Genomic DNA, 25,970 nt, shown 5'->3' on the forward strand with positions numbered 1-25,970 from the left:
AATGGTACAAAAAAGGATTTGATACCTATCTTTAATAGAATTTTTGGTAACATTTCTTACTCACACACACATCAAAATAACTGACTTGTACGAGGATAAGCTTAAAAATCAGGTTGGTGGAATGTTGTAGTAAGGCTGACTTGACCAGAGTTAAAATTTGTCTACCTAGTAAAGTTTCTGAGCAGATGATAGAGTCTCTGGTATCCAGTAACTCTTTTGTGCCTTCTCCCATGTTATCCTCGTGCAACAGAATAATATACCCTCCAAAACTTGGGCATAAGAGCTTTTTTCCTTCATACTACTGTGCAGAAGAGCTAGCAAACCTGCATGTTTTTTAAATGCCCCTTCCACATATGAATCAAAAACCTTTCCACATCATAGATTATTTACTCCTTCCCCCTCCAGATGTCTAGGTTTTCTCTGCTTCATCAATGTCACGCTTCTTTCCCCACTCAGGCTCCTCTTCAATCATACTTTACTGAGTACGTTCATTTTTTTTCCAGCATCCACCATTCCTCAAAGTACCTCTTTTTCCACTTCTTCTCCAACTCCTTCCAACACCAGCTACATTTTTCTTCCCTTCCTGAAAAACAAGCTTGGCTGTGTCTTTTTTTTTTTTTTTTTTCTTTTCTCCAAATAACTACCTTCTGTTTGCTCCTGCCTCTCATAACGAATGCTGTGTGAAAGTTTGCACCTCTTTCTTTCCCACGATACGGATTTTGCTCTCAGTCATGCAATGACTTTCCTCTTCTCAAAGTACCATGTTTCCCATTATGCTTTCCCATCATTTATTGTTACTGTGCCCAGATTGTTCCAGCCTGACCACACATTTCTGCTTGTCAAATTTCACTGGATTTGTCCCATTTGACATTTCCTCCCCAGTTCTGCAATCTAATCACTCACCTATTTTTCCACAGGCTGTACCAGCAGTTGTTGCTTATTTACTGTGAAAATATTTAACACAATAAGGATACTGCTATGGCTAGACACCACAGTTCCCTCACGTGTCATATAAGCAAAGATCACAAGTATCTCAAGAAATTTTAATTATTATGAATTCTGGAAGTCATTTAAAAAGGACTTTAGAATCCAGGAAGTCTAATGAGAAAAGTGTTTGAAATGGCAATTTAGTTGAAATGGCAATTCAGATGGCAGTTCTATTAGAATAAAAAATCTTGCATCTAAGTCTGTACCAAAAATAAATAGCCATTATTGAAAAAAAAATAAAACTAGAGTTACATCTAGTCCATTTTAAACAATTTAATGGGAATATTTCCTGCAACGCTACATACAACTATTTTAAATAACATTAATACAAACTAAGAAAAGTCAGAGAACCTGAAGTTAGAAAGACTTCATCTTTCACATAATAAAAGACATAATACATATGATTCATTCAAACAACTATGCCATATAACCGTAAGAAAAAGCTTAAATAAAAATGTTTATATGAGGGTGCTAAAAGTCAGGCATCTAAATCCATGTGTAGGCACTGGATAGCTGGTTTAATTTTCAGAATTGCAAACACTTTCAATTTCCACAGAGTTTAAGGTGACAAACACCTATAAAAGTCCCATTAACACTTATGCACATAATTAACTTAATTCATCTGAGTAGGTCCATCAAATTAAAAGGGACAATTTATATGCATACTTCGCATGACTAATGTTTACTGGTTTACAACATATGATGATATATGGATTTAGTTGTCTAATTTAAGTCTCAAAATTTAAAACATCTGATCACAACATTTAAAGTCTGACATGTTTATATAATTATGCATTTAGGATGTACGCTGTAGTCTTTAAAAACATACACCATGAGGAACTCCCACTAGATTTTAAAACAGAGCATTTAGTACATTTTTTTTCCAAAGTGACAACCAGAGTCCTCATGATCAATGTATTATTTGAAATACTGAGATTTAGAAATAAGTTAAATCATTCAGCAGCAGTCATTCCTTACTAACCGTATTACTTCTAGAACTTGAAAACAGAAATCCTGTTAGCAAGAATGGAGATTTTTGCTTTGAAATGGGTGACATGGATAACTCTGGAATTTCAGAAGTTCACGTAACTTCCTAGGTGCCTGAAATGCAACATAATCTTATATACCCTAAGTTTTAATCAGGGGTAAGTATTTATGTTTGATTCAACACCTCTAAATACTTCATTAAAGTCAGGATACTGGCCATCACAACACCATTAATATCAGTTAGTTAAACATTTTTTTCAGTTGCGAAATGAAAAGACACTTTTCAGCACAAGGAGTTCTAATAATTCATCCATTATTATCGATCAGGTCAGTCTCACATTCTATGACTGTACTATATTCTCGTTATAATAAATTACAACAGCAAAAATGATTAGGTTGCTCTTTTTAGCAGAAAGAAAAAGGGCTCAGTCCTGCAGACACTTTTCAAGTGTCTGATTTCAGAAATGATGATGGTCATATTAGTATACAATAAAGCTTGAGACAACACATTTAGACAATTAGGGTTCAAATTGCTGTAACAGTTATTATCTGCAACGGTCACAGAGTTACAGCACTGAAATTGCAAGTTAAGAACGTATCAACTAATCAGGTAACGTCTATGAAAGAGAACTGAGGTCTCCTAACCACCTCTGTGGGAATATGAAAACATGTACCCACTTTCCTCTAGGGCTAAAAAGACAAGGCAAGCCACTGATTGTTTTTTACCTTCTTCTTTGTCACCACTGAATGAGCGATTGAAGATTGTTCTGGTTTGCACTACACATAAGAAATTGTTCATTTAAAAGACCAGATCTTTAAAAAATTTAAAATGTGATAATGGATTGACATGTCCTTGGTTGTGTCTACTCAGATATTTTCAATTAGCAGCCATCCACCTTGTTTTCAGTCTGAAGTTCTCAAATATCCTCCTTGATCAATCCTTTTTCACAAACAAAAACAGAACAACAACAACAAAATGATTAAGGCTGTTTCATATCTGTGTCACCTTGATTTACTCAGACCAAATGGAACGATCATTTTGAGGACCTTCAAATGGAATGATTGATCTTCTCAATATTCCGGGAAAAGTCATTGCATCCACTGAAATAATTAATCGCCGACATCACCATCTCTGTCACCTATGAGCCACAGAAAATGAAAACCTATGGCTAGTAAGGCAGTTCCAAGTAGATCTCCCAGTGCAGTGAGATAAGGGATAGAAAAACTGTCAGGATCTTTCCCTTTTTTCCAGAAGTGGTGCACCATCCAGTCGGCAATCCATAGCAGAGTAAACACCTACAGAACAGCAAACGACCAAAATCTGTATTAGTATCATTGGGATTCCACTGAAAGGGAGTCAACAGCCAACATTATTATCACCTTAGTACTTAACAATATTGTATACTACTGCTTTTGAAAAATTTAAATAATTAAGGTGTATTAATTTTGGATTAAAACTCCCCACAACTAGAGACAGGGACACTTAGTCCATTTCTCCCAGGAAATAATGCACACGGGTAGGAAGAACATAACGAATCATTGATAGCATTCTTCAACAGGGCCATTCTTGAGGATTGCTGACAATGGCAAAACAAACAAACAAACAAAAAAAAAAAACACCAACCAAATGTGTGATTGCATTTTCTGCACAAGACATCACTCTGAGTATAGTGAGAGCATAACCGGGGTTTCAAGATCACTCAGAATTGACTGATGTTACCCAGATGAAAGCACTCAACACAGGCATAGCTCTTGTTTCCAGACACCTAGATCAGTCCTGAAATCAGACACCATATAAAGAATATAGGGTCAGATTAGGAACATTTTCACCTGGACTGTATGAACCACTGAAAACAGCCTAGCAGCTACTTTGAGGCATGAAATACCATCTTCAGCCCTTCTGTATAAGGCACACCTGCAATATATATTAAGAAATTGTCACTCCAGGCTGAATTCATCCCAAAGTAAAAGATTTCATTCCCAACTGTGAATGCCTGAACATTCAGGAAGTTTGATCTTAATACCAAAGGTATGCATAATTATTAATCCAGTTTTAGAAAAGAATTCTTTTAATGTTGCGCAGCTGTATAATACGAGATTCTGGTTCAGTAGAATCATGTGGTGTGGCACAGCACAAGATGAATGGAGAAAAGACTACTAATTTCCTGTCTCTTCTACAAATCTGCTTAAGCGGAGATAAACTTTTATATTTTATGCATTTTAGTTAATCAGATCTTTAGGAAGCATAAACTTAAGAGTTATTACCATATTGCTTTTCAAGAAGTCTTATTATGTACATTTAGAAGAACAGCAACGAAAGTAGTAAAATGTACAAAATTCATTTTATTTCTTAAGTGAGCAATTATTGAAATAAAAACCATCTTTATACATGTATGCACTCCTTTGCTGAAATACTGATATGATCATTGCAAGACTCTTCCCAGCAATACAAAATACAGTAAAACAAATGTCATATAAAAATTTGTGTTGAAAAAGTTATACCTGATTAATCTTTGCCTTGCAAAAGTACATTTTAAAACACAAACCTGGGGGGTTTGTATTTGCTTCATGAAAAATGCATGGTTTATTTATATAAACATATCTGCTGAAAAAGGAACTCTGTAGTCTAAGCTAATTATGCAAGTCCTAGGTGTGCTTACTGGAATCCAAACAAATATATTTAAAACAGATGTTTTCTTTGGAAGACTATCAGATTCTTTGAGTCGGCTCTTTCTTCTACCACAGACAAAAAGAGGTCTGTTTATAAAAGATACTGTACATTACCATTCCCTACAGGATGTACACAGAAGGCTCTGTAGTGCCCCACAGCAACAATAGTTATGCGTGTTCTATTAGAAGATGAGAGCATTCACTCCAAGAATAATTTATAATGTATTTATATTTCACAACCAATTAGATATAACATACACCATCCATCTTAAATGACAGTATACATTTTTGTCTTTTAAAAATCATTACATGAAAACTTTCGATTTTTCCATATATTTTCCATCCTACAGCAACTGACTGAGACTTTTGTGAAAATTAGGTAGTTTGGAAATTAAGTTCTGTGAATCTTCACAAATAATTATTTTTGATATATTAACTTATGGGTCCATAACATATAATGCAAAATACAACAAACCTGGCTTCTGTAAGTAATAGGAAAAAAGTTATAATGCATTTTATTAGCTGATGGTTATAATAGTGTATGATGGCTATTGGGCCAGAGTCCTTACAGGATAAATTATGGGACTATAGTTTACTAGTCTTTATTGTGGGGAAGGAATAATGCTATCATCATGCATTTGCATGGCTCACTAGCATTTGAGAATTGTACAGATCAGTTTTTGGAAATGGTTACTTAGTTGGTAAGAAAGGTATAGCCACAGTAGTTGGTGTTGCAAGACAGAAGTCAATCAATGTGACTCAAATCTTTGAGGAGATTTTTCTTTTTATGAATGTTAAGGGTGGGGAAGGGGGAATCAAGGTCATAAATCAACTGTTATTTTTCACAAAAATAAACAAAAGCTCTACTATGAGTTTGCTGACTTTTCTGAAAGTAAGACAGTTCTTGAATAAGAAAGTGATAAGAAAAGTCACTTGCAAAGATCTGACGGGTGAGAAAAAAACCAGGGCAAACAGAGAAGTCTAAAGGTGAGCAAAGATTAATAAAAAGGAAAGGTTACTAAGGCATAGGTGGAAGACTACACAAGACATTACGGTTTAGTGGCAGAGCCCTTTTTGCTGGGCTTCATCCGTGACCTCTAATCATTTCAGCAAAATCATGCAGATGGCATAGCAGTACAAATCATGCAGATGGCATAGCTGAAACTGAAAGCCAGCTGTTCTTGAGAGAAAAAGTAAAGGTATCAACATCACAGAAAAGTCTAATGAGAAACAAAAAAATTAGAAAAAAAAAATGAGAAAAAAAAGAGAAACAAAAATCACCTGTTTAACACGAAATGCTGTAGGGAAGTGATAAGAGAAGTTTGAAAAAGTATGCAGAACTGTTGTTCCATATGTGAGCTAATATTTTAAAATGGTTTAATATACAGAGGAAGAGGAGAACAATGAAGTGCCTTTTACAAGAACATGAGAGATGAGTAGTAGTAGAATTATGAAACTCAACTGTAGGAATTCTTCAAGACTGAAGAAAGAGATAACCCTGAGGGTTAAGAAAGGTAAAAAAATAACTAATACCTATACATATTAAGATCTGACTAAAAAAAGGGAGATATTATAGTCACTGATAAAGAAAAGAAAGCCCAGAGCAAAGATTGCAAAAATACAGGCAAAATTCCAGATGTTTTAATATTTTTAAAGGAAGGCAACACTAAGTTATTACTCTTTTGGAAAAACAATCAAAATTGAGGAGAATGAAACTAAAGACATCACCAGACTAATGGAATATAACACGAGTATCCCAATAATGACTAATGTTTTCTGTTTATAAATGTGTATTTGTAAAAATATGCATCAGACACATTATCCAAAATAGGTCCTCAGAAGACAGAAGACGAGAGACACTGCATAATGAATATAGCAATAAGAATGAGAAGGAGGGAGGGAAGAAAAGAGCAGGAGATAAGTCTTTATTAACCCCTAACGATGAAGAATCTGAAAATAGTGTGTGTTAGCATGCATATTATTATGGACAGAAAGGACAGAAATAAAAATTAATTATAAATATTGAGTTTTATGATATTCATTTCAAATCAGAAATATCATATTGAGACTGAAATTGAACACTGATGCTTAAATAAAAGCGAGTCTCACTACTTAAAGCTCTAATCTAATGGTTACAAAACTAGAAATGGGAACATTATACACTCCGAAACATTTTTTTCCTTTGTTCTTGCCAAAACTTGCTTTCATTCCATGCAGATCTTTAGATACAAATAACAAGTTTAGCTAAACAAAAGTTTCTTTTGTTTTGTTTTGTTTTTTTTTCTGCATGCAGTAAGGACCTCTAAAAGTTATCTGCATGTTCTCATGTAATCAGTTCCTCATGACTTCAAAAAATCTATTATTTCAAATAAAAAATATAAAACTGCCTCCAAACATTCATAATGCTGTCTAAACTCTCAGTAGCCTAGCTGATACATTGCAGGATGCCATAATAATTTTCTTTTTTCATATGGGATGACTGTGTTTAATCAGGGAATGTGTGTCAAATTCAGAGTAGGGCAAGTGATAAAAAATATAAAAAGTGTAACAATCAACCGCATAATCTCTGTAAGAAAATGATTTGAATCTTTCATGTTGATAATAGCTTTCACATTGATTGCTCTGATTTGCTTTTTCATATAGGCATTATTAAAATGCAGCTACTAGTTTAGTATGCAGAACCAAGACCTTTTAGCAGTTTCTTTTGCATGGCTTAGATGGACAGTATCTCCTGAATCTTATTAGTACCGCTGATTCACCTTAAATTGTTTCCACCTGAAGGTGCATTGCAAAATAGTTTTGTTCCTTTACTTTAGATTGAAAACATAGATGCAAATTAACTGTGGTAACCTCTTTTCAAGTGAATTTTAATTCTGCTTTACTCTCAACCTCACACTGACTTGAAATTCACCTATAATGGAACCATTAAAAGGTCTGGTAACTCCTGATAATTCATATACATCCATGAAATTCAACAGTAAGTTTATATATATATACACACACACATACACGTACATATATATTCTATATAATATATATATATATATGGGTAGAATTATTATTGAAAAGCCCCAATTAAAGATCTCTAAAGACTACTGTGTTCTGACTCCAACATCATTCTCATCAAATTTATGATTTAGGTCTTTTAGTGGTTTTGACCCTTCATCAAGTAAATTTTGAAATTATACATTACATTTCTCAGATTTTAAATGGCTTTTGATGACTTAATGTGAAACTAAGTAGTAACTCGAAAGCATTCCTAACAGATTTATGCTGAACTTGCTGAATTTCCATTGCCTACAGCCAAAATTCTGTAGTCTGTGCAGGCTCTACACACGTATCATGTCCAGGGCAAAATAGTCACTGTCTGTCTTCTCCAAGCACGCATTTGTGGCTGGCAGTAAAAAGAAATAATGCTGTTCCCTCTTGCTATCATCGTCTGTGTTTTAGCTATCTTGTGGTTTGGAACCACTGATTCATTCTCTTTGGTAGTGAACATGGATACCTTGCAAAAGATCCAGCCCACTCATTATACAACAGCTTGCTTCTCAAACAACACTCATCAATAATGAATACACTTCGCTAGTCTTTTGTCCTCCTGGACTCAATCCAAGTACATAAATGGATACAGCAAGCAGTTGCGGCATGTCTATACACAAAAGTCTCACCAGTTTAACTTAAATCAGTTTCCAAGCTAATTTAGGACTTTGGGTAATGAGCTTTGGAAACTCCTGATGCAGCAAATTAAGACATTATAAACCCCATGCATTTCTCCACACTCTTTTAGAAACTACTGCCACTATATCGAGGTCAAGAAAAGGCAACACATATATCTGTCTGACGCTCCTTTCGTAGCCTAACACAATAAACTGGCGTTACACTGCCAGTGTCAGTGGAGTTGTGCTCGTAGGCCAGACTGTGGCCAGGCATGGACACTGCTTCTGCTATCTGTCAATCCAGAGACAAAAGAGAAGAACAGTAAACACAAGTTACAAACTCTGCATAGCAATTGCGTTGGGAGCAAGGACAGGAGCCTATCTGCAGGCTGAAGGCATTCTTGGTAATACCAGTTCAATTCTTTATATAAAACCTTCATGTTGCATGTATACAGGCAGTATGTATAATTACTTGCTTTCTGTCTGAAGTGCACAGCACTCTGACATCCAACCACCCAGACAACAAAACATAAATTTATCTAAGACTAACACCGCATTTAAGTCAAAAAGATTGTACCATTTTAGCTGAAGGTGTTTCTGAATCAATTGGATTGCATCCATGTAATTTTGTGTGAATGAACTTTTCTTTATTCCACAGCTTAAATCCAAATTCCTGACTGTCTTCTTGCTTTCTTTGTAGCTTTGCCAGACACCCTGGTCTGACCAAGGCAGTCCTAACTTCAGGCTGTTTGCCAGATGTCTGGATTAGGAGTGCAACACAGACCATTAAGTCTTCAGGTATGTTCAACCTGTACCAGCTGAAGCGCAGCTCAGTGTGTCATGCTACCTACACAGCCTTCTGGAGGCAAAAATGATAATTTCCCTGCTAATGACTTTTTGGAGCCAGGCTCCTACCACTGGCTGCAACATGCCTGGAAGTGAAAGAGCTAGTGATGGCCACATTCAGATCCCAATGAATCTGGCAAGTCTGTTTCTCATGCTGCAATGCAAAAAAGCATTGAACAGGCAGAACTGTCCAGGTTTGGACCTTAGTTTCCATATTTCCTTGAATCATGAAGTCTCTCCAGTAGTTACATCCTCTACGCTTCTATGCTTTGGAAGTAATCCTTCCTATTAGATAAAAAAAGCTGCATTTCAAATGCAATGATAGTTCTTGTACAAACACAATATTCCTTATTTCTATATGATGAATAGTATGCCCCATGAGTTACTTTTCCACACTGAAGTAGCCCATACTGTAGCTAAAATCCTCAGACTACTGCAAAGTCCAAGATGTTTTTAATGTGTGCAGGAAGTCATTATGAATATTGCTGAATTCTTGGTTTTCTGTTGCCTCAAACAGCTCTGAGGCACTGCAGAGGTTACTTCTCAGGGGTAGACACCTGATCTTCATTGCATAAGAACAACCACACTTCAAAATTACTAATTTGGTTGGTAATAGCTCTGGGAACCTCCTATTGTTTGTTTATTCCCTGGGTATTTAATGTAACTGTGTGTTCAGATTTGCTTAGTAGGTGTGAAAATTCCTTACAGGGCATTTTACTGGCTCAGTGAGAGTATTAAGAACAGAGGCTGCCTTTGAGTGCTCGGAGCAGTGTGCCAGTACTGATGGCTTGGCAGTTCCAGTGTTGCTCTCATTCTGCTTCAGGTTGACATGACAGAAGGTGAAACTGTGCTCAGTGCGTAGCTTTATAAACTTAAAAAATACTTGTGCCCTTGTTGGGGTAGAGGTGGGGAGCAGTTTGATTAATTAATGTGTTCTTTATTGGCCCAAAGCCAGACTGTATCTTCATGCAGAATACTGGTGTGTGTTTGTGTGACTTGTTTTTGTAAAATTTTCAAGAAAATTAAATTCCTCATAAATAGATGCCACTCATCAAATCCAAACCTCATTTACGATCAATATAGTGGTTTTCACTAGTGCATAATGGTTTGCTCAGCTACTGTATGCTGCATTATGTGAAGTATCCTATGTACTTACAGGTGCCTTTGTACATAGATGACATTCCTCATAATATTTTTGATTTAGATATTTTCCTCTGATGCCAACATTCATAAACACAGATCAGACCCAAGTCTGAAAATTTTAATCTGAATGCAGATTAATAGAAATGTGTGCAGTTCTCCCTATCTTTATTAAAACATATTTGTGAAATCCTAGTCTCACTGAAGTGAAGGGGATTTCTGCCTTGGATTTCAGTAGAACTTATTTATTGTAAATGTATTTCAAGAACATTTCAACAGTTTGTATGTCTTTCAAGAACAGAACCAACTGTGCTGTTAAATTAGGAAAATGAAATAAAAGCAAAATAAAATAAAACACTTTCTGTGGTTTCTTATGTCTAGAAAACTTGAACTGTTTTGCTCATAGAGAATCGGAGAGGAGAAATTGAAGACCACAATACTGTTTACTCATATGACTTAAAATCACTTAATGTTTTTAGAACAAATGCATGTTCAGAGAAACTACATTTTGTTTTACTACATAGTGTATAATAACTAAATCATATTGTTAATTGCATGCTATTTTAATTTTTTATTTTCCATAAATATTTCAGTTATATAACATTCAGGAGACAGACTATCTAAGAACAGGTAGGAAGAGAGTGAAGAAGCTGGTAGGCATTAGTGGTGAAAAAAAAATAAATCAAGCAATGATAATATCAGAATTGAATGAAAATGAAACTAACTACCTGACAGGAATTTCAGTAATACTGTATAGAGCTTTCAATGCAAATAAATCATGTTTTATCACTTTGGGAAGTACACTGAAGTTTACAGGCAACCTGAAAAAGTCTTGTTAAAATGCCAAATAGAGGAATTCACATTTATGTTACAAATTTACTGTAGAGATAATGTACAATAGCATAAACTGAGAGCAACAGATAAATAAATATTAGTTGTGATTAGAGCTTTCGTGTAAAATCTTCCTTGATTTTTTCAGCTTACTCTAACATTCCAGTTCTAATCTTGTCATTTCCCTAACCCCTTTGTCTCCACTTTAAAGAAACACAGGGCTGGATAATCAAAAATATTACATAGATTTTTAAGATAATTAAAAATCTCTTTCAGTCCACTCTAAAATATATCATGAAATAATCATGTAATCTTACAAAAGTCACTTGATTTTTAAAGATATAATTTTCACATTGCTGTTGTTATTTTTTTTTTAATTTGGCAGATGTATTTTTAAATAGTGGAAAAATGTAGATAGGTAGTATATTGCCATAATAATTATTCAGCTGCTCATTTACCCCCTCCAGCTAAATATAGGAAATGACTTAGAAAGGGCAAAGTACTGGCATCAAACCTCCTCAAACGCTGGACAAACCGTAATTAACTCTCACCTTTGGGAATCCCTATGCTCTATTAAATGATAATCTCAAACATGGAAGAGAAGGTATTAAAGCTTTCTTTATATGAAGGATTGTAATTCTTGACATCTATTTTCAGATGCCTTCCATGCAAACTGAAAATAAATGCAAAGTCCAATACGTTATAAAAAAAGAGCTAGAACGCACATCTTTCATTGCTCAAGAGACTGTCATTCGATTTGTTTTGTTGATAGTTGAAATGACAGTAATCAGCTATGTGGTTTTTCAGTTTTACAGCAGAGCTGAAAAGCTGTCATTGGAAGGACAAAAATATAAAAACTTCTGGAACAATGAGATCAGTAGATGTTCGTTTGTAAAAACACAAAATAAATGACAGTTTCAAAACTGTTCTTTACTATATCCAGGTGCGTAGATGACTTCAGTGAAAAGGGGAATAGGTATGAGTACTAATATTGAAGTGTTTTCCTTGAGAAATGAAAAATGTACAATCTGCAGCTGGGAAGCTCATCATAAGGACAGGTAAGTAAAATGCATTCAAGATTTATGGGTTAATGCAAGAATTTTTCTCTGTAAAATTAAAAGCTGCTGTAATTATTGCTATGTAATACCACGATAATCACTACTAGAAAAATGCCAGAATAATGAAAACGAGGAAAAGAATCTCATTAAATATTTTCAGAAGGTGTCAAAAAACCATGGGGTTCCAAACTGTAAATCTGTCAAGACCCATGAGAATTTACAGTGTGTGTGCAATACTGTTACTTGGTTTCAAAATAAATACATCTCAAGCTGCCTGGTACAGCTAAAGACAGAAGGTGAAGAGGGAAAAAATCATCTACAAAAAGGAGAGGGGAAAAAAAAAAAAAAAAGCTCTCTGTCTGCTTTTCCAGGTGAAAAATCAAGAAAATCAGATGTGGCTTTATGGATTGTAATGGAGATTTATTCTGCAATGGAGACTGCAAAACTGAATGCTCTGATTTACAAAAATCAGCTCTGTGTGTGTATTTGTGCCAGCACCAGCCCTGAACTACTGTGTGATCTTAAAATCCTGCCCTAGAGCTTCAGACAATTTTTAGCTAACTTCTACATTTCTCACACCTTACCCCGTCCTTTGCTGCAGAAGAAGATTTGTAGCCCTGAACATATTATGATTGTAGTTCTGTGAACAGGAGAATCATATGGATTTCATATGGATTTATGCCTTGAGCTTGACTCCCATGTGAAATTGTTGAAATCTAATAATGGCTGAAACCACACACACTTCATTCTTAGCTTCAGTAGAGACATTAACAGGGACTCTTTTTCCCCACCTGTTTTTATTAAGCTTATAGAGACTTCATATCACTGAGATACCTGAATCTTAGAAATACTTGACTGAAATGGGCCAAAGGATTCAAAAGTTATTAGAAAGGAGAAACAGATAGAACAGACAGAATGAATGAATAGCATAATTTCCTCAGGAAAACACAGTATAAAACAAGTCTTAAGACTGGAAACTAGGAATAGCATGAAAGAGGAAAATTAAAAGAAATGGCTTTGTAATTTTTACTACGACGTTCCCACTTGCAAAGGTTGGAACCTTTCCAATTATATTCTACCAAAAGAGTATAGAATTCACATATAAAATTAAAATAGTAGCAGTCTCCAAAACCTATCCTTATTGAAATAGCAGTGTGATAAACACAGACAATTCAGGACATTAAAATTACATATTTAAATTAAATACATAAATTAAAATTGATATTGTTTGCATTTTAAAAATAAGTTGGCTAATTTTAGAAACAATGCATATAATACATTTAACATACGGATAATTCAACTGTATTTTTATTGTATAACATGAAATTTCTATTTTTGTTTCGAAAGAACAACGAAGCACTACAGTTAATTCAGCCAAGTTTTAGCTAAAAATTGGCTGTGGATTTAGCAAAAATATTTCATTTTATGTTAGTGATTTTTCTTAGAGAAATCAGTTCACATTAAGACATTGGTATTTCAAAAGGCATTTTTCATGAAATGCCACTGCTGGGTGTGGACAGACTAACTACGTAGGAATACACCAAATAATGAACACTGCTTGACAATTAATACAATTACGGTGACCACTGATCACTGTTACACTAATTTAAACTTTAATAAATGTTAAAAATGTACCAAGCAATAACATTCTCATCTGCTACATTTTTGACTGTGTTAACTAAAACAGTACCATGAACCATTTTAAGAAACCACTGTGGGAGATTACTTTGAGAATTTTCTTGATGTATTCATTATTCATAAGTGTTACTTCTCCATCTCTCCATCTCCCCTCTAGTTGATTAAAATGATTGGGGTTTTAGATGCAATGGTGCCAAGAAGCATGTGAAAGAAAGTGCAAGATGGATGACTGTGAGATAATGTAGTCATGAATCTTCTGAAAATCACTCACAATACTGATACACCTTTGTAAGCAATATGCATGTGGAGATAATTAGTTACTTCATAACTGTGCTGAAAGTCTGTAATAACCATACCTTCTTTTACTTATTCATGAAATTTCAGAAATAAGATAACACATGATTTTCTTCAGGAAGTTAACTCTATGAGCATTTTCAAGTTGTACTTTTTCTTACCTGTAGCAGAGCTGCAAACAAATATACTGCTATAAAGATAGGAGTTAAGGAAGTGTGGCCGCTTTTCATTAAATGGATGGTGTACAAGAAAATTAGGTGTCCAGGAATCACCAAAAGAAGCAGAACTTGGGCTGATTTGTTATTTACTCCTATAGCAACAACAACAACAACAACAAAATTCAGTTAGTCTCTTTAATTACTACATCATATTTTTATTTTAATATAAAAAGACATTTTGAAATTTCACAGCATTGGCTATTGTGGAACAGCAGGAATTATTTTTCACACACAAAAAAAATAAAAATAAAAAAAAAATCTTGAGATTTTCCACAGGGGTAAAAAAGTCATCCCTAATGCCTGCCAGTAAAGTTAAGCAAGGCCGTTCCAGGAGACTGTGCAAACTGCGTGCTGTCAATCAGTACATTTCCTACATCTGTTTTGGTTCTGTACTTATGTAATAGCATCAAGTTTTTTAGAGCTGCACTGACTTCACAGAGCCTTTGTAGGAAAGACACTATACTCAAGTCATCCTCAAAAGTATCTTATGTTTCTAAAAGGTAATCCTACATTTGCTATTTTCACATCTCAATGCCTCAATGCATTTCCTAAATATTAATGTGTAATACATTCTATTGTAACATCAAATTTCAGTACAGATACTACGTTGTTAGGAAGGGGGAAAGTACAGGGAAGAAATAAACTGTGAGGAAAGAATCTAGAAAGAAATGGCAAATGGGGAATGGAAAACAGGGACTAGGCTTAGCAATAATGTTAAAGTTTGGTCCAAACAGGATAGTAGATTGAACTCTGGAGTTAAATGACGAAGGTTAAGAGCAGGGAAACAAGGTATGTTAAAGGTTGAAATCCTTCTGAGTTGATATCATCAGTGCCCTGCCTGATCAGTCCTTATGTCTGAGTCTTGCCAAAGTTATGCCTTTCTCCCCCTAACTCTCTATGCACCGGCTCCTGCAGGGAGTTGCTTGTGATTGTCACATGTAAACAGCTGCAGGCAAAGGAAACTGCCAGACCTCTGCTGCCTCTGAATTGCATACAAATTGTCTCTCACTGGGAGTACAGTCATATAGGGGGAAAAAGAGGAGACATGAGACAACATTTTTAACAACTAAGTGACTAATACATACCTGTACCAAAATAGGTTCTGCATGGATAATAGCAACCCTTGGCTTCTTCTGGCAGTTCTCCAGGAATGCTATGTAAATGGAGGTAGGTAGAAATTCTGCTAGCTTGAATAGCTACTAGGTTACCACCAATACCTGAAATACAAAAGGGAACAAGTGGTAAATTTTCAACTTTTTTTTTTTTTTTTTTAATCTAGTAAGCAATTTATTTATTTTTTTATCTAGTAAGCAATATTTTTACAAATTTCCCCTAAATACAGAAGTCAAAAAGAGAAACATTCTGTGAGTGTGTTTGTTATAGAAAGGCTACCACCAATCTCTAAGGTAGTCAAACTTGGGCTACAATTTGGCATATAACTGAATATTTAGATATTTGGTATATCCATGCTATATATTGGAAATTTCGGGGTGAGCTTTAATTTGTAATAAGTGCAGAAAATTCCTTCAAAATGTTCAATCTGATACTTTCTCATAGGTGAAGCTGCCTTTTAAGGCTCCTTGTTATTTGGAAATCCTTTCTGGAACAACAGAAGTAATACATATCTGTACCACTGCTGAATTAGCTCCCTTGCTCAGTATAGCTGGTAAGTATAAATAACACAGAGCAAATGCAGTCACTACCACAAATATAAATGCAGATTTCTCACACATAGGACTGGAAAGGACTTGAAGAAATAATCTATCCATTCCCTTTCCCCACAGAGCTGGATTGAACCATAATACTTTGCCATTCACAATTCAGGTTGAAAGGACAACCATCTGAATAACTAATTTTTAAAAGAATGGCAGTGATGAAGATTCTACCTTCTCCATGACAGCTGTTGATATGCTTCACATTAAGAAAAAAATACTTCTGTGAAATAATTTTTATTTCAATGAATTGAAAAGTAAACCAACTTGTTATATCAGAATGGAGTAACTCTCAGAATGGAGTAACATATAACTCTCCTATTGCTGTTACACCTTAGAGTTGTCTACTTGCACATCAGACACATGCCCTTTTTTCCCAGATGCTTTACATAGCTCTGAGAAGATATAATTAGGTGGAAGCAATGTGGATATTTTCCCTACTTAGGTAGCAGAAAGACCTTGGTTACTGTAGTTGAACTAATTTGCTTATCTGATGTTCAGGGCTTTGGTCACAAAACAAGTGTCTGTCATCAGCAGAAGAAACTATTTGCCAAATCCCTTTGGGGACTGTGGACTGGTTAGGACAAATGTTTAAAACTGAGAACTCTATGAAAATGTTCTGCTGCACTGCAGCTTAAAGACAATTCTTGGCAGAACCTAACAAGGGGGTCCAACTTTTAAACAAAAGGCTTCAAATACATATCAGGAAATAAAGTATTAGAAAAAGTCATGGAATAAAAGACTGATTATCAAACCTACCTGCAACTTCAGGAGATAGAGGGACAAAATGTGAACTATCAAAATGTCGAGTCAGTCTTTGCAAAGAATATTAAAATAACAGAATAACAGTAGGTTTTTTTTGTTTGTTTGTTTGTTTGTTTTTTTTTTTTTTTTTAACAAACTAGGGAAAGAGAAGTAAAATAAAGGATTTATATAAACTATAAGAGGGGCTGAAACAACATCAAAAACAATCCAGTAGGGTCCAAAGTCTATTTTCTGAATGTGAACAATAATGTTGATACTTCTGACTAATGAGAATAAGGTAAGAAAAGAGAGACAGAAGTAAAATGAAGGATCAATGCACTACATTTGGATGAAGATCAGAAAATTTCTGTGACTGAATTACAAAAAAGCTGTTATGTAAAACTGCATTTTAATAAAGCTACAAAGCTGGGGATGGTGCCATACGACTAGAAAATATGAAACAGTTTCTGCTTTAAAAAAAAGAGGATAAAAGCAATCTGGATAATTACAAGCAGGCTAGAAACTGCAATAACTGATCTATTCAAAACAATATTAAAAGATAAAATTAGTTAACTCTTCTCTCACTATCCTATCTTTTATAGCATTAAAAGAAATGAAAGATAAAAGTAAATAGGGCTAAATTTCCAGGCATGTTTTGAGGTTTGTGGCAATGCAACCATAAACCACTTTGGCACAAAAAAGCAAGATTTCACATACTTCCTAGGATGTGTGCAATTTCCTCTTGTGGCTGATAATTATCTGCTGCAACAAATTCAGACAAACAGAAATATGAGAGATGATCTGGACATCTTTCCCTCATTAACAACAAGGGAAACCAAGAGAAAAGAATTAAGGAAAATGGAAATTTTCCCTTTTGAAATGGCAATGAAACTGGCTAGACAACAGAGACATAGATTTGATGCAGGTGCGCTGAAATTTACAAAGCTTCTAGAGCCCATACATCCTGCTGAGTCTCAACCAGCTAACGGCGTATGGTGATGGGCAGCAGAAGTCATCCTGTCCCTTAGTTCTGTGCACTCATGTGCCAATTCTTCCTACTAACTATTTTTGAACCTCTGGGCCAATTTCAACCATGTCTAGCACAAGGATTACTTAGTACTAAGGGGTTAATATTAACTACCTCCAAGTATGGTAGCTGACAAAAAGGAAACAATGGCTAATCCTAGGTAAATAAAGATTCAAACCCACACCTCAGTGAGCCAAAGGCAGTAACAAAAGCTGTATAGTTCTCAGCATAAGCATGCCTGGTGCCCAGTCAGCACATGGCTTGGAGCTAGGCGTGATGCCTCTTACTCAGGCCACGGTTAAGTGACAATGAAGAAGGAAGACGGTGGCCAAAGCAGAGGGAGAATGGAGAGAATATTGTAAGCAACAGGTATTGCAGGGACACTAGGAAACAAAACACTGTGGGTTGAATGGTGCTCTAAAAACAAAAACAAAACAAAACAACAACAACAAAAAAACAAACAGGATATAAATCAGTACAGAATCAAATTCCATTATTTTGCTGGTCTTAGAACAACTTGAGTAAGGCTGTGCTTGCATTAAATGAATCACTATGTACAGAGACATTCAGTTTGTTTTCCTCTAACAGCAGTTACTGTGCTTGTGGAGTTAACTCAGCAATATCAGATTTATCAGATCCCCACAAGAAGCAGAACACAGATAAAACTGTGTAGGTTGACTAGATGTCAATACACAAAATTGATCATTTCTGAGTATCTTCTGAATGCATAAAATGGTCATGTGCTCAGTAGCTGCTCATATGATGAAAATCACTGCAGACATATATATGGACTGTTTCCATGATTTTAAGTGAGAAAATGTGTTTCCTGAAATTATATTGTAGTTATTGTAGCACATACTTCATAGCAAAGACTAACTGTTCATTCTCATGAGTACTAGATCACAGAGGAAAATAATGGCTTTCAAAAGTAAAATCCTGCACCTGTTACGGCGTTCCTCTCAGGACAGCAGATGTGTTTAGCTTCAATGTGAGTGCTACTTTGTCAAGAATAAGAACAGACATTGCTAAAGTGCGAAGGACATCATGCTGACTTACAACATTAAAAGAAAATTGAAAATCTCATCATTTTATTGAGTCAGTCAAGTGATAAGCAAGAATTAATACCACTTCTGATTTATTTATTTATTTATTATCACAGTTCTTTTGTTTTGTAAAACAAGCACGCAAAACCATATTTAACATAGAGCCAAAAACACATCATGTATTTGTGAGTATGCCTACAGGCATAATTCTACTAAGCATTATTTGGGAAAGGATTTTTTTCTAGTAAGACCATGCTAGTCTGAAAACCACATGAAAAGTACTTTGTATCAATGCATCTTAAAGAATATTTCAAAGGAGACCTGTGTCTCATTACTCTTATTAACATTTTACAGATTTAAAAAACAAACAAACATAGAAGTTAAAGGAAGCAGGATGGGTGTTGCTGATGCAGACTCATCTCAGATCACCTAATGCTCTGGGAAGTACACCAGGCTGGTGTTTTTTGTTTGTTTGTTTGTTTTGTTTTGTTTTGTTTTTGGTTGGTTGGTTGGTTTTGCTGGTGTTGTTTTGCACATATCTTATACTGCACACTTTGGGTACCATTTCCAAGTGAAAACTGTAGGAATATCTGGCATACCAGAGGGTTGTGCTGCCATTCAGAGGGACCTGGAGAGTCTAGAGAGCTGGGCTGAAAGGAAGATCAATGAAGGGAAAAGCAAAGTCCTGCATCTGGGGAAGAACAAGCCTGTGCACCTGTGCAGGCTGGGAGTTGACTACCTGGAAAGCAGCTCTGCAGAGAAGGCCACCAGGGGTCCTGGAGAACAAGACGTTGGCCATGACCCAGCAACATACTTTCATGGCAAAGGCAGCCAATGGTATCCTCAGCTGCATTAGGAAGAGCATCAACAGCAGGTGGAGGGAAATGAGGTTTCCTCTGTACTCAGCACTGGTGAGGTCACATCTAAGTAGTGAGCCCAATTCTGAACTCTCCAGTACACGATATGGACCTACTGGACCTACAAGTTTAGCACAGGATCACAGGAACTGGAGCATCTTTCATATGAGGAGAGGCTGACAGAGCTGGTACTGCTCAGCCTGTAGAACAGAGAAGGCTCAGGGGGATCTTACTGATGTGTTTAAATACCTGAGGGGAGGGATGAAGACAAGGGAGCCAGGCCCTTCTCAGTAGTGCCTGCTGACAGGGCAAGATGCAATGACAAAAAAATGGAACACAAGACATTCCATCTGAACACACAAAAAATCAAATATTTACAACAAGGGTGATCAAACATTGGAGCAGGTTTCCCAGAGAGGTTGTGGAGTCTCCATCTGTGGATTTGTTCAAAATCCAACTGGACACAATCCTGGACAATGCGCTCTAGAGGACAATGCTTGAGCAAGGGGCTTGGACTAGATCTCAAAATGTCCCTTCCAACCTAACTGGTTCTGTGATTTTATAAAAAAAGTAAATAAAGCCAGCTCTTCCTCTCAACATTATTTCAGCTATGGTTCCAATGAACAGAAGAAACCCTGCTTACTTACTGCTTTTGAAGAACAGAAGCTTCCATCTAACCTTAGAAAAGGAATCTAACTTTGAATCTTGAGCACACAGGTGTACTCGTTTCCCTGTACTCTTCCAAAGTAGCTCACCATCCTCCACACACTACTGGGAACCCCTTGCTCTAGGTTTAGTTTCTCTGCAGGCAGCCAGACACCCAGAATCAAGATGCTCCAAAGCCCAAGTTCATGGTAGATACAGCCCTCTACATCTTACAGAAACCTATCTGTAAATGCTCCATAGGTAAATTGGTATAAGTTATGTTGCAGTAAAATAATACATTTACTAGTCTTCCTCTCAGACTTCTAATTCTTCTAATTCAATGTCATGATGCATTGCCTGACTAAATATCACTTTGATACTTTAATTTATCCTTAGCATACCATGAATGATTCACAGTCTTATTTAATATCCACTTTTCAAAATCTGGACTGAATACTGACTTACTAGTTTCTCTTCTGCTTTTCATTGGTGCTTGTCACTATAAATCTGAGTGCTTTGCAGACATGAATGCATTTAATTTTAAAATATACCTCTGAAGTGATATTTTTATACTGTCTGCAAAGAGCATTTTGCAGTTTTTGGTAATGAATGTGAAATATTTAAGTCATTTTGTTTTGAATAAGTATTTAAACCAGACTTTTCATTGATTTCATTTGCACCAATGAATGTTTTCATTTGTATCAATCAATGTTTAATATTTTTGCAGGTCAGATTCAGAATCTACAATCAGATATTCCAGAAAATAAGAATAATTATGTTACTACTAATTGGTAAAAAATTTGTTTTAAGGTACTTATTTAACACTGGGGAGATCTGCATGGTAAGCAAGAGGAATTTTGCAAAGCAGTATTCAACTACCTTATATATAAAGTTACATCCTCTCCTGTAGCTTTCCATCTCATTCTTTTTTTTTTTTCTTCCCTTAAGTATATATAAATGAAGATGGGTTCCTGCAGAAAACTACCTTCCTGAAAGCACTGAGTGCACAAGATAACAAGATAAAGCCTCAGCTTTAAAAACCAACACCATAACCATTCACAAGACTATTAAGAACAGTTGCATGATGGGGTACACAAATAACTTTGTAAGAATGGCAAACTGTATGCACATCAATTCACTGAGATTGAAGGTCTTTATAAATTCACTTCTATGGAGAGAGATTATCAGTCACAGACTACTGTGCTGTTCCCAAGCTTCTACACTACAGCTTGTACAATAGGACAAAAATCTATTAATACCTATATAAAGGTAGAATTAGGCCAACAAAATTCCCAAAGAAGAATATTCTTACCTTTGCACCCTCCTAACTACTATGTACAGCAATACAGTCAGTTGTGCCAATTAAGTTTTTGTTTTGTTTTGTTTTTGTTTTGTTTTGTTTTTGATTTTTTTAAGACAACATTACATATGCAACCCATTGCATTTTAAAATTGAGTAGTTTAGGTGTGATTTGGCTCATAAATAATTTTTATCCTATGCCTAATTGACAAGTATTCCTTGACTGTCAAAAAAATGAAAATATTCTGGATATACTTGTGATGTGAAAACTAATGATTACTGAAATCTTGTAAAAAAATAAAATACTTGAAAGAACTCACAGCTGAAAGAACAGCACAGACTATGCAGATTTACATGTACAACTAATAACTAAAAAGTAGTAGAACTATAACCCAATAATGAGTCAGAATTAAATATTCAGAATGAAAATCCTCCTCCATTTTCATTCCAAAATAAAGACTGAATTATAAATCTCATGTATAGGTGCTTTCTAATTCTATTATATTCTGTGCAATTCAGGATGCAGAAAAATTAATTTCCTACCCAGACATATTGCTCCAGTACCATAGAAGTAAACGAATGTCTTCCCTTTTAACTTACAGAGGAAAATTTCAGAAACTCAGCCATCTGAGACAATGATTGACTTCTAATCAAAGCACTTCTCTGTTGCATGAAAGCTGAGAGTACAACTATCCTATAGCAGATTAAAATACATAAAATTATTAAAAACACGATTTATTTTTTGAGGGGGAATGATTTCTGGTATTTTCTTTCCATATTCTCTAAAGGAAACAATTTACAGCAAGACATGTCTGAAAAGCCTGAAAGTCTGTCCTTCAGTTTATCCTATTAATAGATTAAAAAAAAAGAAAAAAAGATATGGTTTGGGGAATATATTACATAAGCTTAACTTTCATCTCCCAGACAACAGACACTCATTAAGTTTTGTGTTAAATTTTCTCATACAGGTTCTTCATATTCCTTGATCTATGTTTATTTCCTCCACATACCAAGGACTATGTGCAGCCAAAGAGTAGGGAATATTACAACAGATTTATGTTACCCATAACGACTCTTGTTTCAAATGATCTGTAAATGCAAGTTTTTCTATATGAAGCCTTCAAACCATTTCTGGTTTTCAGTTGTTTTCAGAATTAATTTGCAGAACCTCCGTTCTACAAAATGCATAAAAACGGGGTGAAATCTAATCACATGTTATTTACTATGCAGTAACTCTTGAAATAAAAATACTTACAAGACATCTCACAATATTTTTTAAGCATGCAAGGAAAATGGAAAGTGGCTCTGTCTAGTAATCTCAGTTAATTTCAGCTGATTATTCTGAAGCATATAATTGTATAAAGCATTATCTTTTTTTTTTTTTCTGCACAAAAGGAACTCAGTTACTTGCAAATTGCAGTTCCTGAGCCAAATTCAACAAACTGTGATGCTGTAAGTGGATTTGCAAATTTTATCCAGCTCTTCCATTAGAAAACATAACAATCGACTTTGAGTATCTAGGCTGAAGCACAGCCATGCTGGGATTTTAGCTAGTTTCTTCAGAACTTCAGTATATCAAACACAAACATCTAAATTTCAACTAGATTTAAAGTACCACAATGGCTAAAACCACGAAATGATTTATGTACTTTTAGAAAGCACAGTTACAATTTAACCCAACCAACCATAGAATTAAAAATAATTCTTCATCTCAAGAAATGTGTTTAACAGGGGAAAATTGGAAAACTGGTTGTAAAACACTGCTGGCCACCAGCAGTAAAGTTGACTATAAATGCCTGCCTGCTTCAGAACTATTTTAATATTCTTGGCAAAAAAATTTGTAGTTATTGTTAATAGGGGTAGGAATCTTTGAGGTTGTTCAAATTCCAGACCAATATTTCTTAAACCAAAAGATGTATGGCTCCAAACTGTAACGTATATATGATGAAAGTGACTTGTCCCACGTCTAAGAATATGAAAACCACTTAGACAGGACCAGATTGAATGCTACGTATGGGCACACAAAGGAAGCCTAACACCTGATGACTTTGCAGTGTATAATGTTCAGGATTTCATGATATACAACAATTGGCACTGAAAAAAATCAGCAACAATTTGAAATCTTGGACAAACACACACTGTCCTGAGATTTTGGCTGGACATAATCCCAAAAGGTTACAACATTTATTTTAGGTTTCCTTGTTTCACAGGAACAACAAACTTCAAAGTAGGAGAAAGGAAAAGGCATCTGAAAACCATTGTGAGTGGGAAAACCTGCAGCTACTTTCACTGCTTATGTTTACAATAATTCCAAGGACTGGGAGAGAAAGCTTTCTGCAACAGTCATATTTAAAAAGCTTTCTGTTAAGTGGCCTAGCACACCTTTGGTTAGTAAATGAGCGTCAACAGATGTATTTTTTTAACTGAAAGATTTCCTAAACTCCAGTTTTCTACACTATACTGACCAGCAAAATCAAAAGGAGCCAATAGAATTATGAAAACCAGGAAAGCCTAATCTAACTGCAACTGAAAAAATCACTTACCTACAATTTCCTTTTTCAGGATGTGTACCATAAAGCAGGCACGCTGCATCCTCTACACAGAATGTATTTTCTTCTATATTTTCCAATAGAAATGCCTCTATATTTCAAATTCTGAGGTCTGAGGAGTTTAGCACACACATATGACACACTTACTCCCCTCTGCTCATTTGTGGATGAGGGAAAACCAGAATTCATTGGTGCTTACGTTGTTGTCCAGTGGCACTGCAAAAGCAGCATTGCTATTGCTGATCATGGGTTGCAGGCCTTGCACTACCTTTCCCTTACGCTAGCAGCACAAGGCTCTAGTCTTGGCCTATTATTGTGCTTGTTGTCAGCTTGTTAAGAGTTCCAAAATTAAGCTTGGTGTGAAGCTACTCTCATTACCACATGGAGTTTAAGACTGGGATAGTAGCTGAAATATACAGACAGGAGACTATAAACAACTCGATGATGGTCCATTACTAGTCACTAAAAAATTTAAACTTTGTGAGCTGGGAAAAGATTGCTTTACGCATAACAAGAAAAGAAGCAGCTAAGTATGAAAAATCCAAATAAGCAATGGGGTAAGGTACCTGGTGTAGCATGGAAAAAAACGTTCTCTGGCATTGCACAGTAGTTTGGGGGGCAGATGCCAAAGGCTGAGAACAGCCTAGTAATATAAAACCTCTTAAAATGAAGGCAGCTTTTATAGCTGGGGTGGTTCAATTATCACAGCAATCATCATCAGAGAACCACAGTGGGACTGTCACAGCTACAAGCCGACTTTTAGCCCCAGCTTTTCCTCTCTCAGCCTACCTAATTCTTCAGGGATCTTTTGACCCACCAGCTAATCATCCATGGCTATGTATAGCATTTGGCTAGTTCTTTTTCTCTAAAGATAGATCAAAAGAATGTATGCACATTGCCTTAATTCTGTTCATAAACTTATGAAAGAAAATTAGAAACAAAGTAGTACATTTAACTTTTTCTCTAGAGGCATGTTTATAGTAAGCTGTCATTCCTAGCAATTAAAATGATTTACTTAAGTCCAATCATTAACTACAAATTTTAAAAAAAGGTAAAATGTAAACACGGACGCAATTCAGCTTTTACAGCCAATTTCTGTGAAAGAAACCAACCTTGAACAGGATGCACAGTTCCACTTACAAGGGCAGTTCATAACTACTACAGGGTAGAAGACCATCATCACTGCAACATCTGGTAAGAGCGTGGGGTCTTGAGAAAGGCCTGTATCCATCAGACCTGTATCCAGTGTAGGTGGCAAGACTAGAACACAAGAGTCTATAGAGGAAATCCAGACCTATTCTACTACTGTACTGAAGCAGAGAGAGACGCCTACTGTAGAACAGTATAAAGCAATCATCAGACAGTTATTTGCTTTTGTAATCAAGGGATGTCGTCTAGGAAAGCAGTACCACCGGTAAGAGCTTTGGGTGCACCTGCCCCATAAGAAAACACAATCCTCTTCTCTTAGGAAGCAATCTACCACGGAGGACTATTACAAGAAAGCTTTCAGATGTAAAGCAGGAAAGGTCAAAGATCAACATGGTTGCCCTGCTCTTTAGGTATCTGGAAATCGAAATGGAAACGCACAAAAAGTAGATGCAAGTACTTGCAATTTTGAATGAATATAAAAGAAAGGCTCAGGCAAGGAAGCATAAAGGCTGAAAAGTAAAAATGAATTTATAGTCAGCAAGGAACAAAAGTGGCAACACTGAAATGCCTTATATTTAAAGGAAATAAAAAAGAAATACAGGAGTTTAATGGGAAAGAAG

General features: G+C 35.6%; 1 protein-coding gene across 2 annotated transcripts in view; it reads right to left on the minus strand.

Moving 5' to 3' along the window:
* Positions 1 to 1,233: 1,233 nt before the first annotated feature.
* SLC41A2 (solute carrier family 41 member 2) overlaps positions 1,234 to 25,970 on the minus strand; it is a 59,048-nt gene continuing 34,311 nt past the window's right edge. For both annotated transcript variants that reach the window (XM_082751868.1, XM_082751869.1), the window contains exons 9-11: positions 15,411 to 15,542; positions 14,269 to 14,417; positions 1,234 to 3,270 (exon numbers count right to left, since the gene is read on the minus strand). In XM_082751868.1, the coding sequence (XP_082607994.1) occupies positions 3,085 to 3,270; positions 14,269 to 14,417; positions 15,411 to 15,542 (467 nt within the window). In that variant the 3' untranslated portion in view covers positions 1,234 to 3,084. The remainder of the gene's footprint in view (positions 3,271 to 14,268; positions 14,418 to 15,410; positions 15,543 to 25,970) is intronic.

Source organism: Aythya marila, assembly GCF_965140915.1.
Source record: "Aythya marila genome assembly, chromosome: 1".
In the NCBI taxonomy this organism is placed as follows: domain Eukaryota; kingdom Metazoa; phylum Chordata; class Aves; order Anseriformes; family Anatidae; genus Aythya; species Aythya marila.